Source organism: Alligator sinensis, unplaced genomic scaffold, assembly GCF_000455745.1.
Source record: "Alligator sinensis unplaced genomic scaffold, ASM45574v1 scaffold30_1, whole genome shotgun sequence".
In the NCBI taxonomy this organism is placed as follows: domain Eukaryota; kingdom Metazoa; phylum Chordata; order Crocodylia; family Alligatoridae; genus Alligator; species Alligator sinensis.
In genome coordinates this window covers 1692272-1708800 of record NW_005842060.1, presented here as the reverse complement: position 1 = coordinate 1708800, position 16529 = coordinate 1692272, and the positions used below count along the sequence as shown (strand labels likewise).

Sequence of the window (16529 nt, the reverse complement as noted above, 5' to 3'; positions counted from 1 at the left end):
GGAAGTCAGTAGAGCTGCCTTCCATGAAGACAAGAGACAGTCAATTGCCATATTATCTGTTTCATCCTACATTAGAATAAGGAAGCAATATTTGCAACTTAGTTGTTAACAGTTCAACCTTTTTCATTGCCAGAAAGGGCAGTAGATGGAAGAATATTTCTCATTTAAGATTTACTTGATAAATAAGTGTCTTGACTTCTGTGTTTTAATTGCATTTGAGTGATATAGTTGTTTCTGAATCACCTTTTAAATTTTTGTTTTCCGTGTATGCTAAATTAGCAATGAACTGAAACTCTGGCAAAAAAGGAATAACCAGAAAACTCAGAACATCCTTTTCAAGTCCCCTGTATACCTAATGATTTTTCTTTCTCACTTTCTTTCTTCTTGTTGTTAAGGACTTTTGTCGCCAAGGCTTTTTACATTTTTGCCAGAATATTCACTTGCTGAGCTGTCAAGGGCATATTTCCTTTCATATATTTAAAGCAACATTTTCTGATAGCTGCCACCAGGTCACCCAAAGCAGAACAGAAGACTGCCTTGTGTTGCTGCAGGGGACCTGGATGAGTAGTTTTATAACAGTCAGGTTTCTCAGCAAAATGTCTAGACATGATTATTAGATTGCAGTCCACTTTTTATGACAATCCTAACATATTGCCATCTGTCTTTATAAACAGATATTTGGTTGGGGTTTTTTTTGTTCGTGGGTTTTTTTTTGTTAACTGCATGGCATTTGGGTGCAATAGGTTCTCCTCACAAATATTCTTCTTTGGGGAGACTGTAGCAGTTTAAATCAACAAGAGATGAGCCATATGGTTCAATTGTTAAATCATCAATAGCTTTTAAAAAGGAATTGCGACTTGCTAGAATCTAGTTGGCTGGATGCTTTTATGATTTGTAATTTATCTTGCAATTTTAAAGCAAACCACATTCAGATTGATGGCTCTCGTATTGTCCTTATAATATATTGTTCCTCATTGAACAAAGATTTCAAGCATATAAAGAAAGATGGCTTGTGTGCAACACTTTTCATCATCTTTTATGAAAGTGAGGCATGTTGATAGAGAATCCAAGATAATGTCCAAATATTTTCATTTTGTCAAACTATTGTATTTGCTGTTAATTACTACTATGGTAGCACACACACCAGCCTCCAGAAGTTTATAATCTAAGACCCTCTATTTTCCAAACCATTTGGAGGGCAAGGAGAGGATCATGCCCTTTGTTCCTACATTGCTGTAACAAACAACGGTTAAACTTGCATCCTCTGTACCCAACATCCCATTAAAGCTCTATTGCTGCATATATACCAATCAGGTAATTCATTATTCAGCAGATGCTGGTAAATTAATATTATAGATATTGAAAAAATGTTTTTTTCTGTTATTTTACCACCTGTGATGTCTGCAGCAGTATATATTTCTATAGCTAACATTTTCAAATGTTCCCTGCAGAATCTTTCTGAACTGAAAGTACTCTTCAAGTAGAACTACTGTATGTGTTTATATAGGCACCCTTTATGCATTTCTGGTATATGTTAATGTAAATTCCCAGAGAAAACTCACTTATAGTTAGCAAAATAATAAAAATAAATAATTGGACATTTAAATAAATATAAACTTACTGAAAGGTATGTTAATTCACAGTTAAACATATTCAAAATACTGTACTCTGTCCCTTTGACAATCTGAGCTCACTACCTACCCTCCTTTTTATAGCCACTTTGTAAGATCTGTTGTTGGATCAGATCCAATACCTATAGCTATAGATTAGCTCTCTGCCAGTGGAAAGAACTGCTCTGTCAGTCTATTGGCACCTGTTCGTTTCAGGATGCAGTTTAAAATTTCCTTCCGTGTACTTTAAAACTTCTGTGGAGCTCATTCAGCCCCTTTATAGACCATTTTCCTTTTGATTCTCTCTGATATTCTCCTCCTTTCAATCTTCTACTTGACCTCGTCTCTGTTTCTTCATGCAGTCTGACACTGTGGGTGTGAGAGCCTTCCTGCCATATGAAAAAATCTTTATGCTTATCACTAATCTCTCTGTTTGAAAAGCTTTTCCAAATGCTCATATCACTTCTTTTTCCTAAACCTCTTACTTTCTGTCACTCACTGCTCTCATTTATTATTTTTCATATTACATAGTCTTATTTAAATTATAAAGCATCTGGCAATATATTTTGTATGAAATGCTCTCTAAAAATAGAGTTGGATTGTATGTTTCATTTATTCATTCTTAAACTGTATAACCTCTTTAGTTCTCACCTAATTAATCTTCTTGTGTTTGTTTGTGATCCTTCCACATGATTATCAGTCACACCAGATTCTTGGTTCTGCATATATCCTGTGTTTGCTTTCAATCATTTGCACCTTCACTTTATAATTCATGGTTGAAAGAACAGATTTACTAAATACTTTCCTTTACAAGACTACTAAATGTCCTTGGCTTCAGGTTCTTCAGTGTAACTAGTTAGGGCCCTACTGGAGTTGAGGAAATCAGACAAAATAGATTTTTGTGGGTGTGTCTACATGCGCATTTGCTATGGGATGGGTTTACCCTAGAGTTATTAAATCTAGAGTAAACCCACCTCGAGCAGGCATCTACATGTACAGGGGCACAGGAGCAGATTTGCTGCTCATGGCAGCAGTCTGCTCCCATGCCCCAGGGCCCTGCACTAGCCCCCTGCTGCCACCAGGAAGAGCTAGGGGCTCCAGCTGCCACCTTTAAAAGGCAGCCCCATATGCTGCTCCCAGGCCACCTGATTTCCTGGCCCACAGCAGCATGCAGAGCACAGTGGCTGCATGCAGTAGTTCTGTCACCACAGCCTCTGCCCACTGCGCCATGGCTACTCCAACCCCAAGCCCTAGCAGTGACATCCACCACCTTGGGCTCCTGATGGCCACTGTGCTGGCCCTGCTGGCCTACCATGGGAACCACTGCCTGGCCCATGGCAGTCTCAGCCCTGGTGGCCCTGCTTTGTGGCATGGACACCCAGCCTGGCTCCCTGTGGCATCCCAGACCTCCTGCCACTGTGCTGCTGCCACCCGGACCTCGTGCTGCCACCTGGACCTCAGCAGGGACACCAAAAACATGTTCCTGGATGTCACTGCCAGCACGGTCCATGCTGTCCTGGGTCTTTAGCCCTGCTGCCTGTAGGCCCAGCCATCCAGCCAGGAATGGTAGCTACACGTCATCCAGACATCTTAGATCCAGACAGTTCAGGATGCTGAATCCAGAATGCTTAGATCCAGACAATTCAGGATGCTGAAGTCCGCATGGACTTGCGGGCAGCCCCTGACTGGCAGTTGTGGTCAGGGACAGTGACCCACTGTGCCCACAAGGCCTTGACCTTTATGCAACACTGGTGCACCAACGAGTCATGCCCACACGCCTGCATGAGGCCTGACAGGCCCTCGTAGATATGCACATTGGAGTGCTCGCTCCGCACAAACTGGGTGAGTACCTTGGCCTTGCCCCACAGTATGATAAGGTCCACAGTCTTCCCTTCGAACCAGGTGGAGCCCCATGAGGTGGCATGTGGTGTGTAGACACAGACACTTACTGTGCAATAATTTGCCCTCCTGCCCAGTAAAACATCTTGTGCAGATGTGCCCTATGTCTCCAAGTCCACTAGTCATATCTCAGTGCATTAGAGGTATGACCAGGTATGAAGTTATCCATGTTGGTTTGAGTTATTTGGGATCTTATGAATTTGGTTTCTGCCTTTCCTGCTAGTTTTAAAACCTCTGAGACTATCCTTCAAGTTAGTGCTCCACACAGTGGCAACCAGTTGGGTTACAGCACTCTCTCCTAGCAACTGGCAATCTTCAAACTGAAAAACAACTCTTGGTTTGCTTTTGGACATTCTGCTTGGCCACAAATATGTATGAACTACAGTACTGCTCACAACTAAAATGATTAACTTAAAAATGGAAATAATGTTTGCTGAAGCTAGTCAGAATGATGGAATAATATTATTTATGTAGATGGGTTGATTCTTGTAGATTTATATTTTGTATGGTAAATCTAAATGTTTTGCTGGACCGGTGTGCAAAAGATGAAGAATGATACTTTTTCTGATCTCTTTAAGGTATGCATATTTTATGCTTGTGAAACACCGCCTGCAGAATTTTGGATTTACTCCAAAACTCATGCTAAATTAATCTAAATTCAAACATGGGCAAGTAAATCTCTTATTAAATATTTATCATTCTGAATTTTTTTTTAGGAAGATGCCTTAGAAGTAATCCAGTTCACTTTTCCTTAAGTGCAATTTGAATACACAGTGGCCTCTATTAAAAACTCTTAGTTCCTGATCCAGCGAGTTCTAAGCACCTTCTATAAGTTACTAAGTATGCTGAACTCTTGTTGACCTCAGTGGAAATTAAAGTTGTTCGACAGCTCTCAGGAGTCACTTAGCATCTTGCAGGACAAATACTTCAATATTTTGTAGTATTACATATATTAAGTACAAGAGAGTACTGGGGACATTATAAATATTGAGATAGGGTTGTGTGAGGGCCCCTCTACACATGCAGGTAATGGCATGATGGGATCTAATGCATGATCCATGCAATCGCACCTCCTGCCATGGCACAAGTACATGGCAAGAGGCACAGTTGTGTAGATGTGCATTAGATCCCGTTGCTCTCTATTGCTAGTGCAGGAGGAGCCTGATCCTGGGCTCCCCCTGAACCAGAAGTAAGCTCCCCTGGGTGCAAGCCTGGATCAACTGACCAGGCTCTCAGCCTCAGGGGAGCCCCAGGGGTCCCTGCAACAGGAAGGCTGCAGTTGCTGTGATCTTCCAGCTGTAGAGGGAGGCTTCACGCACCCTTGCAGCTGGGAGACCACAGCAGCTGCAATCTCTGAGTCATGGGAAGGGGTGAGGAGGGAGAACTCCATTCATCCCTCAACTGGCCACATGTTCAATTAATGGCAGTGATAGGAAACAGATACAAGTTATTACACATCTTTTGTGGACTAACTTTGTAGCTTATTCCTCTTTTTATCATGGCATTAATTGAACATGTGGCTGGGTGACCACTTAAGGCATAGACAGACAAGGTTCCTTGGGTGAATTTGATATCTTTTATTAGACCAACCCAAATAGTTGGAGAATAGTTATTAAGCAAGCTTTCGAGTTCAAAATGAACTGGTTAATCATGCCTTAAGTGTAACATACATGGGGCCTAAGACAGAAGAAGAAATGTTTAAGGATGACTACTAACTTAACTTGTTTGGTTTTTTGACTCATTAAAGCTCTTCTGTTATCTGAAGTCTTCCCCTTTCACTTTCAAATGGAAATGGGAACTGCTGTATTTTCTATGAGAACTGAATGACAGTTTGCTAAGATCATTTGAGATCAAATTATTCTGCAAGCCTGGGATACTGAGTTTTAGACTCATTTCCATTAACAACAGGCAAAAACATCATCTAAGCTCCCTTTGAGCCTTTCCTCCTCTCCCCCACCTCCCTCACACAAATACACCGTCTCCCCACAAACTCATTTATAGTATCACATGCCAACAAAATCCATCCGCTGAAGGATTTGATTCTCCTGTTACAAAAATAAGTATCCACTCTACAATGTCTAAATTCACTAAGCCAAATTCTCTGCAACTCTCCCCACCAAAAACCTAAAGCTTACTTTACGGGTATTATTATAACTCTGCATTTAATAAAGGGTTTCTGTTCCTTTGTCTCTTCCTAAAATACATTAATCTGATAGCAAAATTGTTACATGTGGCACACACTAAAATGTAATTATTTGCAGGTGAAGATCTATTCTGGGTTATTCGCTATGGTTTGGTTCACAATCTAGTTATGATGTGCAGTGAACTCAGTGGGGATGTGAGCCGAGAAGGATTAAGGAATGCAATGTGGAAAGCTTTACAGAAACAAAAGAACAGTATAAAGGATGACAGAATCCTGACAGCTGTAACAGTAGCTGAGGTAAAAATTTAGTAAGCAGAATAGATTATTACTAGTGCAGACTGATTATATTATATTGTAATATAATTTGAATAATTATTTTAGAGTGAAAAATGAGGATGCTTTCAATTATAGGAATAACCTCTGCTCCATGGCTAGAAAGGACACTAGCTAGTAATGCTGGTGTTCTCTGCTTCATGTCATACCCATAAAAACATAAACATTCTATATTTAAAATAGCCTCAAAACAGTTCCCTTTTAAGTGAAAAATAACCTATTTAAAATTGTTGTGATGTGGCAAAGAATACCAACTAATATTCCAGTGTTTTTAATATACTACTATCCTATTAAAATAACACCCAGATTCTGACTTCTCCTTCTGTTGCATTGGCAAGCAGTTAACTGTTAACAGTGATTGATTTTTTGCCAACATTGATGATGGTTGGTGGACAGACAGAAGTTAAAACAAAAGAAAACAAAACAACCCAAGCTGCTATGATAACTTCTATATGACTTCTGAACTTCTATATAAAATAGAAAAAAAATATTAAATAAAACCAGGTGTTTTCTAAGGTGCTAGATACCTCACCTGGAACAGTTTTAAAGGTTCCACTGAAGTCAGTGGTACAGGATTGTTTATCCAATGTATTACAATATTGCCTAGAAGCACCAGAACTTCCTTGTGGTAGGTAATGTATAAACACAGGGTAAGGCACACCTGGTTCACAAAGCTTGCAGAAAGGAAAGACACACACACACACACACAAAAGTGTTTTACTTGCAATCCCACTGAAGATTTGTGAAATAATCTGAAATTGAACCCAGGCCCTTGAGTCCCAATCAAATACTTTAATCACAAAATAGTTCTTTCTTCTGGAGATTAGGCTGTAACTGAAGAATGAAAAGGTATGGTGAAAATAAGTATTTTTGTAATTTTGAACTTCTCAAAGAACATGGTAGAGAGACACAACAGGAAGATATCAATGTTATTTTGCAACAACTTTTGTGGTTTTAATTTTTTTGTTGTTCTTAATTGAAATTTAGACAAAACCCTCTGATGTTTTTACAAAACCTGAATTATGTCATAGGTCTGTGTGCTTATGTAGTTGGATGGATATGGTACAGCCCTAGACTATGGGGAACTCAGAGATGTTTTCATCTCAGATACTCAAAATCTGGTAAAGTGGGGACTTGATCCTGGGTATCTCACATCCCAGACTAGTGCCTGAACCACCCATGGGTAAAAAAAGAGTCTTTCTATCCTCTCCTCACTTAGTAGAGTTTAGTGGAAGCTGATATGTTTCTGCTCCAGTGAAACAACATATTTCAGCAAAATTTATGTCCCAGCAAACTCAAATTGTAAACAGTGGGGAAAAAACCCCTGATAATATATTAAAGAGAAGAGCTCAGTTGAAGATAGATAAAAAATACGGAACTGTGTCAGATGATCTGAAGAATGGTAGCATAAAATGTGATCTTCTTGTCTGTGAGAGGGTGAGCAATTTTTATTGTTCAGGTTCCTCTCTCAAATTGGTATTAAATGCAACCTACATTTCCCCCCCACAAAAAGGTGATTGCCAGCACAGCATTATCTACCTAGATGAGGCAGGACTTATTTATTTAGTTTGGTGGAACAAGAAACAGCAAAATATTTGTTTGATGCTGTAAAAGCAGTGGATCCTACTGAATTAAGTTTAACATATAACATTTTAGTTTAGATATGCATACATTACAAAGACTTGGATTCAGTAAAACTTTAAAAAGGGTTAAGATTCTAAGTTGCTTAACTCTTCTCCCTGTGTTCATCAGACACGTTCTTGTACTATATTTAACATTTAAGGGGTATCAAACAGGGATATATTATAGAATGTTATTGTTTACTCTACCCATCCTCAGGGTTACCGACCCAAGATTATTTTTTTTTACTGCAAATCTGCAAACTTTTTACTGACAACCAATCCTTTTTACTGACACATGGTTTTACTAATATCTATTTTACATAATGTAAATGCAACATTCTGCTAGGCCCTAGATGGCAGTTAGAAGGTCTGGGTTCAAATTTAGGAATTTAACACCAACACTTGGGGAAAAAAAGTTTAGTTGTCAGTAAAAGGTTTGCAGGTTCTCAGTTAAAAAAAAAAATCTTGGGCTGGCAACCCTGCTTGACTGAAGCAATGATATTACACCATGTTGCTCCTGCCTGGGGGTCCCCTGCTCACCCAACACCCTGACAACCCTGACTGGATCCCATGTCATGCTGCTCCCCCCTCCCCAGTCCACTCCCCAACCAGATTCCTGCCAGCCTTGCTCCCTCCTCCCTGGCACCTGCCCCCTCTCCCCTTCCTCCTAGCCCCACAGCTCCATCCTTCCCACAATGCCTCCCTCCTTGTCTGTGCGACCTGGAGATGCACCGCTCTGCATACCTTCAAGGTGAGCACTGAGCAGTCATTACAAGCAGCTAATATCTGGGACATGCAGTGGCAGCACTTGGCTATGGCAGGAAAGGAGAAGGAACTACAAAGCTCCAGCAGGCCAGAAAGCTCTGATAGACAGTTCACTGCAGGATGCCAAGCAGTGCTCCTGCTTAGACACCAGGTGGTGCAGCTCTGCTCTCTCTGTACACCATGCACAGTTGAATCTAGCTTCATTCCCATGATGGATTGTGAAAGTTGATCACTTTTTTAGTTTTTTACAGAATCTCACTTTTTCTTTATGGACTTCACAGACAGGCATTTTAGGCTGGGTTTTTTTTCAAAAACTATCTGTAAATTTACAGTTGGCAACCCTGCCCATTGTACTCTTTGAAAGTAGCTATCATGAGTCAACGCATGACCCTATCAAGTCCTCTAATTCCTTAGACAAGGTACAAAACTCTCCTCTGTATGTTGTCACTATTTCCATATAGTATAGAAATTAAACTAGATAAATCCTTTAATTCTGGAACTTCTTGAAGCATCAGACATATTTCACTTTATCTCAGGGCATAACATAAATAGAAAAACAATGTATGGCATTGATCTAAACAACCACATTGTCTCCAGAAGGTGATAAAATATCTGGCAATTATGTTTTGAGCAAGCTTTAAAGGGCATGAATTCTTTGAATTTAGACTCAATTCTTCAGAAAACAAAAACAGAATTTCAGAACTGGAATGACTTGCACATAAGATAGATAAAGAAGATAAATTTGCCAAAAGCAGTGCCAGCAGAAAAGTTAAATTATGTATTAAATTCTCTACCCATTCCTATTATTTTAGGAAATTAGATAGGAATGTCTGATTTATTTAACTGAGATGGAAATAGGCTTGGGAGATAAAGAATTCAGCACTTTGATAGCCTAGGAAACACAGAAGGATTTGTCTAATAGTCACTACATATTTTTAAATATTTTCCTTTGCCCAACAGAATGAAGGGCTATATTCTGCCTTGTCACATACAGGTATGAAAGGGATTATCTTCCAAGCCCTCACATCATTCTTTGTTATCTGTTTGCACATGATATGGCCTTCTTGTTACACTAGCACATAATTGTGGAGCACTTATCTCAAGTTGTTAGCATCTTAAATGGTGCTGCACTGTTTGCGGTTCATAGTCACAATCACAGGTGACAGAAACACTGTGAAAACCCAGTTCTTCATCATATTCTTTGCCTAGCCAATTAGTATGAAGTCTTTCTCTAGTCTGCAGTGCTGCATCTGCACACTTGTTGCTGAAGGTGACAATGAAAGTGGCAAAAAGCTTTGTTATAACTTCAATCACCTCATTCAACTGCTCAGGGAGAGAAATATGCAGGGGCATGTGTACACCTGCAATTCATTTGAAGCAGTAAACTCCAGTGCATATTGTGCCAGAATTTATTGCTCCTGGGCACTGCATTTACATGTGCACCTGGTACCACAACACGTTGAGCCAGGCTGGAGCAGCCTCGGCTGGCAGGAAGTTTCGGGGAACAGCCTGCCAGCTTGGGACTGCTCCAACCTGGCTCAACTTGTTGTGGAGGGGCTGGCTGGGGCACAAAGGTGCTCCAGTGCAGGGCTAGCCAGTAGGCAGGCCCCCCCTGCACTGGAGCACCCTTGTGCCCCAGCCAGCCCCATCAGCATCTACATGTATGTTGCTGTGCACTAAAAAATCTCCTCAGCAGGATAGTACTTGCATTTACAAGTACTACCCCACTGTGGAGTTTATTTGTTTACTGCACCCTAAAAAGGGCGCACATTGAGATGTTTACTGCTGAGCTAATTAGGCAGCTCCACAGTAAATATCTTGTGTAGACACACCCAGGGACACATAGGTTATTGATATTTGCAGTTTTAATGCATTTGGTGAAATAACAGTACCTAGTGTTTAGTGCAGAGTCCAGAATCCTTCCATATGAGGACTGTTCCCATTCTGCACAAGAAGGTTTGGTTTGTAGAACCTACATGCAAGTATATGGAAGATTTCCTTCCAACTGGCATTAGACAGACATATATAACTTAATCTTTGCCTGGAGATGGATAATACAATCTTTTATGGATGTAATTTCAGACACAGTGTAAAGCAGATTCATCTCCCATTGAAGTCAAGAGGGAATGTTCTTGCTTACAGTAGATTAAATATGTCCCTATGGGCAAAAGATAGTTTTTCTAGGAAAAATATTTTCTATCTGCACCAGGAATTACAATGAGATTTCTATGATGAGCTTTGAAAGGGGAAGCAATTCCCCAAACACCATACATGCAGATAAGATATAAAATGATACCTTTTCAGTGAGACAGATTTGCATGATGCTTTTTTAAAGGTTATTGCAAAATAATGAAAAAATTAAGTTGCTAAAAAAAAGCAGCTGACTGGAATCCATTACAAATGTATTTTCTTAGACTTACGACCTCCATGTCCTTAAAAAGATTACAGTAGCAGCTTTAAAGGTACTCATATTGTTTGTAAGAGGGAAAATGGAATGGCTTTTAAAAATGTGGCAGGTGCACATTTGCCATACAGTTCCAAACCATGAGAACTGCAAATTCTGCAGGCTTAGCAGGAGAGTAACCATACATGCCTCTAAATAGGTCAGTTCAAATCATTCAAACAACACTGAAGAGAAGTAGGAGAAGAAAGGGGAAGCAAACAGTCTACAACTTTCCATAGCTGAATGGTATCAGTTCTGATTCAAAATAAAAATTCTCTCAATTTTCTTTCAACTTGCAAACCAGATACAAGATTTTGGATTTCCAAAAGGTTTGTTAAGGAATTCTCATCCCTATGCATTGCTCTCAAAATAAGCAAAACAGAGCTATCCCAGTTCTTATTCAATGCATCGTGTTGCATACCAACCTGGTTTGTCTTTCAAACCTTTCAAAAAACCAACTGGTTTGTCTATCTTGAATTTTGTTTTGTTTCTTAACAGATTGCTTTGGGTACTTTTACACGTGCTTCAGGGATGGGGGACCAATGCTTTAATTACAGTGACTCTGAGAGCCGCTTTAATTAAAGTGCCGCTGCATTTTGTATATCAGTGTCTCCGTGCTTTAAAATGGTGGCATGGGGAACTTGAACTAAAGCTCATTGACAAGATTTAGTTCAAGCACCCCTGCTGCCATTTTGAAGCATGGGGATGCTGATACATGAGACATGGGAGGCTGCTGGAGTGCAGTAAATAATACACTCCACCAGACTCGATTAACCAAGTCTGCTCCAACGTACTATAATTACAGCACCTCAGAGCAGCCTCCATGCTTGTGTACAGACACCCTTTAATTTCCATTTTCCTTTCTTTTCTTTTAAATTAATAGATGCCAAAATAGATACTATAACAAACTTTGGATGGGGAAGCTATGATAAAACAAAACTAAGTTGATATGTACATCTGGCTGTTGAGTCTCCTATGTCAATGTTATCATATAATTTACAGAGTTTTCTTGTTACTGTAGCCAAAGCATTAATGATCCTGACAATATCTTGTATCCAAAGCTACAATATTAGCAGAGGCAATGTGTAGGGGGTACATGTGGGTACACATGCACCCCCTGAGTGTGGTGGTGCACTCCCTACAAAAAGGTGCCACCGACACAGTTAGCAGCACCTGTAGGCAGTCACCTCCCGCCACTCCTCCCCCGCCTCCACCGCCCAACACCGTCAGCGACATCTGCAGGAGGTCAGCAATCCTCGCTGGCAACCACCGCGACCTGTGGTTGGTCGAAACCCTGGTCAGCACTCACCATCCCTTCTCCTCCGCTGCCGACAGCACCGGTGGCATCTGTGGGAGCTCCCGCTTACCGCTGCTGCACTCCCACCACCAATGCTGCAGTCCTGCCACTACTGTGCTCCCCAAACCGCTGGGGGCATGCATTGTTCATGAATATTAGAACTCCTAAGAGTTATGGACAAATGGTTTACTTTACTTGTTAGCATGGCATAGCTTATTACATTACTACATTGCACATGCTGCATAGGTTAAGTTCACTGATTTTTTTTTAATGCTTTCCATTGCTGTTTACTTCTGACATCTTTTTGGCTGCATGAACATTTAATAAATGTCCAAAAAGCATTTCTAGATTCTACCAATGTAAGGTCCTGGGTATAAGACACATTTACTAGGTGTGTCTACATGTGCAATTAATTAATGCACACAAATAAACTCCGGAGCTTATTGCTCCAGAGTTTTTTGTTCCCAGGCACATCATTTGAATGTGCACCCAGGAGAAAAAACTCCAGAGTTTATTGCTCTGGAGTTTATTGATGCACAGCATGTTGAGCCTGGTCAGAGCAGCCCCAGTTGGCAGAAACCCAGGGCTGCTCAGAAGCTTCTCTGACTGGGCTCAGTGTGCTGAGGAGGGACTGGCGTGGCACAAGAGTGCTTCAGCGTGCGGCTAGCTGGCAGGCAGCCCCCGCACTGAAGTACCTTCATGCCCCAGCCATCTGGGCAGTATCTACATGAGCAGTATTCTGCACAAAAAAACTCCAGAGCAGGCTAGTATTTACAAGTATTAGCTGGCTCCAGAGTTATAAGTTTTGTGTGACCTAATAGGGATGTATGTATAGATGCAGAGACATTTACTGAGGAGCTAATTAGACAGTTCTGCAGTAAATATCTCATGTGATGCACCCACATGGCTGTAGTTTACACTGGTTTTATGCCCTGACATAGATTACATCAGGATCTGGAGCAGTCATCTAGTAATAGCTGCTGGCTGTTAGTGTAATTATTAATCATAAATGACTACCATCTGGGCTGGATTCACTTTTTTGTGGGCCCTAAGCAAGCAAACTTGTGGGCCCCTACTCTCTCTCTATATATATAAATTCACATAGGCACATGGGTGGGCTCGGGGAAGAGTTAGATTAAGCCGGGTGCTGCCTCTGAGCTGGGGCAGGCCATGGCCTACTAGCCTCCCACTTGGGGGGCCCCACCACCGTGGAGGGAAACACCGCCCAGGGTCCTAGGCATGTGCCTAGCTTGCCTATGCGTTAATCCATCCCTGACTACCATGGTTTGGAAACAGTCAGACAACATCTAAATTAGTGTACCTTAAAAAAGGGTAATTTAAGTACAGATTTTTTCTGGACTGACTTTACCCTAGATTCAGGACAGTTACACCAGTATAAGTGTTTATGTTATCTGACTACTTTTTTATGTACTCTGGGTTATTATACTGGTATAAATGTGTCATGTACCCAGGTCCTGAAGCTCGTATCATCATTATTCATTATCACAAGGCAGGGGGACTCAGCTGTGTCCATCTCCCACTTCCTTCAGACTTGCCTGAACCTCTCTGCATTATCCAACACACACACAGGGCTGGAACAAAGACTGGGTTTGAGTAAAGGCACTGGGGCAGAAGAACATGTACATCAAAATGCTCATTCTTATTGTTCTGAGTCCATTAACAATTAAAGAAGATTCAAGCCCAGGGGAGAGGGACCACAGCAGCCTAACTCAAAGAGAGCAATCATGCAAGGGAATACTAAGTTTAGAGAGAAAAGTTAAAGAGCAAAGTTAAAGACCCCCTGTATGTGGGGAGCATAGGTCTCCTACAGATCCCTAGTGATAATCTAGGGATATCCCCATCTTAGAGTAGGCCTCACAAGTGCCCCCCATGCGCAGCAAAATACCTACTACCAAACAGATGCATCTAAAATTTTGAAAAGGGCAGAGGGGTGCAGATGGTGAGGTGCATCATCACATATAAAACAACACATTTTTTCTCTAGTTAAAAATAAGCTAGAAGCTTTATTTATATGTTAGGGGTCTAGAGCTGTACTATTCAATTTAAGATTGAAGCAAAAACAAATACAACTTGGAATGAGTTAAAAATAATCTTCAGGGCTGTGAAATAGGAGATTAATTAGCAGGAACAGCCAAAAGACAACAGAATTGCAGAACAAAGAATAGATTTATTGGTAAAACACCAAAACCATTAAAAAGGAGAGGGGTAGTTAACACCTGTGGAATGAAGAGTTTAAAAGGGATTAGGTAGATTACAATGAGCCATGAAGTCAATTGACTCCCTCAGCCCTGCCTGACTAGAAATGTCATTGCCACTGCCACTTTCAGGCTGTTGGTTTCAAACTTTGGGTGGACCGGGAATCATGTGGTACAGCTGCACCAGTGCACCTCCCCCAGATCTGCCCCGGTACTACCACTCCGCTTTCCTTGCATGGTATCTGCATGAAGGTATGAGATTTCCATGGAATGTCCTCACAAAATTCCAGGGGGGGGGAATCTCAATCCACATGCCTATATAACAACATCTGCACTTAAGTACACTACTAAAAAGGTTTTTTTTTCCTTTATAAGATCCCTGATGTTCAAGCTGGCAAAATACTGAAATTGGTTAGAGAGGCAAAAGCAATTTAATCAGTCCATGAAAGGTGAAAGAGCTGAAAATACAGCTGCTTAACTCAATGCACAGAAAGCACCTCCTGAACGTTCCTGAACTTGCACTCAGCATGGGTGTTTACAATATTTTAATGGATTATTTCCTCCCAGCATGTGGAAATGTACATCTTTGTCTGACACCTCAGTAAAAAGCAATGTAACTTTTCAGTGGTCTGACCACCGCAACCATATGCAAAAGACTGAGAGCTGCTATGCATATTTTTAGAGCTAGGAAAGACAGTAGGCAATGAGATTAAGTTACCCCAAGTAATTAGATTTTGTAGATATTAAGTCATGATCATATCCTGAGCTACTTTGATTAATGAAACAGATTTTTCCTCTGAAAAAAGATGCTGCCCTATCTTATCATGCCACCCCTTTTTTCATTCTCCCTTCTAGTTGATACTTCTCATTTCTTTCTATCATATAAACAGCAACCTAACAAATACACTGTTTAGTAATATTGTATTCTCCCCTCCCTCCACCCCACCGGGGCCACCCAAAGACCAAGAAGAATTGACTCATAGGTGAAGAGCCTACCTGCTGTAGGGTTTACTCCAAGGGCTCCATTTTTCTCTTTCTAACTTGCAGGGTAGGGTGGCAACTTATAAGCTAACTCATTCAGAAAGGCATGAGCTTTTGTAGGCTACAGCCTACTTCATCCAATTACTTGCTAGGGTGTGTATCTTTTACTTCCACTGGTGAGGACTTATTCACATGAGTAGCTCCTCAAAGAAGTGGCAAAGGGACCAATGAAATAGCGAAGCCAGTGGAAACTCTCCAAGGTCTCACAGTAGCAGCTAGAACCACAAAGCACCAGACGGAACCCACACTGAGAGCTAGATTTAGTGCAAAGACTGTGGTATAGTTTATACACCAGGACAGGAATGTCTTGAGAGAATGTTATATGCTAGCAATGTTACTAAATTCTTTTTTTCACCTTTAATCCATGTAGGACAGCTGGGGATGGCAGTGTAGAAGGAATCCTACCTGCACACTGGAGGAAATGTGCAGCTTGCCATCTAGCTGTGGGTGACCTTGGCAGAAATGCATAGGGCTGTCATCCTTATTTTCCTCCTGAGATGATGTGTCACCATATAAACTTATCTTTTGTTAAGTTGGGTTTACTCTTACGATCTCACCAGTTTCCCTTAATAAGTGGGTAGCTAGCTATGATTTCTCCAGGCAGTTAGCTGTGTTAGACTGAAGTCAGGCAGAAGGCAGGGTATAGTTGCACTTTCTAGACTAACTAAATCAGAGATGTATAGTATAAGCTTCTGTATGTGAGGGCCGGGAGCGACCCAAGCCCTTTTTCGTGCTGCACGCGGGCTGTGGCCAGCAGCCCGGGCACGCTGGATTGGAGAGGGAGGGCGACGAACTGGAATTAGGCACAAACGCTTAGCGGTAGTTTTAAAGATTGTTTACTTACACCGAGATGGCAGTGGTGTAGGCTGGAAAACTTGCTTGAGTTGCGGTTACAGACACAGACAACACGGACGGTCACGTGGAGTTTGCTAGGCTCCATGGAACAGAGCTCCGGATGCTCTGGGTGAACGCGCCACCAAAATCGGAATCGGAGATACGTCTTATAAAATTTGCGCTCAAAGACGGGAAGAGGTGGGCGATGGATCAGGTCGCCAAGCTCCTCTGAATCTCACACAGGGTCTCTATTACCCTGCCATGTATCCAGAGTCCCCACGAGATGGATGTGGAGTCCTCTTCGGCTTGGGCGGAAACTGCTCAAG

General features: G+C 41.3%; 1 protein-coding gene across 1 annotated transcript in view; it reads left to right on the top strand.

Moving 5' to 3' along the window:
* TMEM232 (transmembrane protein 232) overlaps nt 1-16529 on the top strand; it is a 142513-nt gene that overhangs the window by 112663 nt on the left and 13321 nt on the right. The window contains exon 11 of the mRNA XM_025203533.1: nt 5771-5949. Within this exon, the coding sequence (XP_025059318.1) occupies nt 5771-5949 (179 nt within the window). The remainder of the gene's footprint in view (nt 1-5770; nt 5950-16529) is intronic.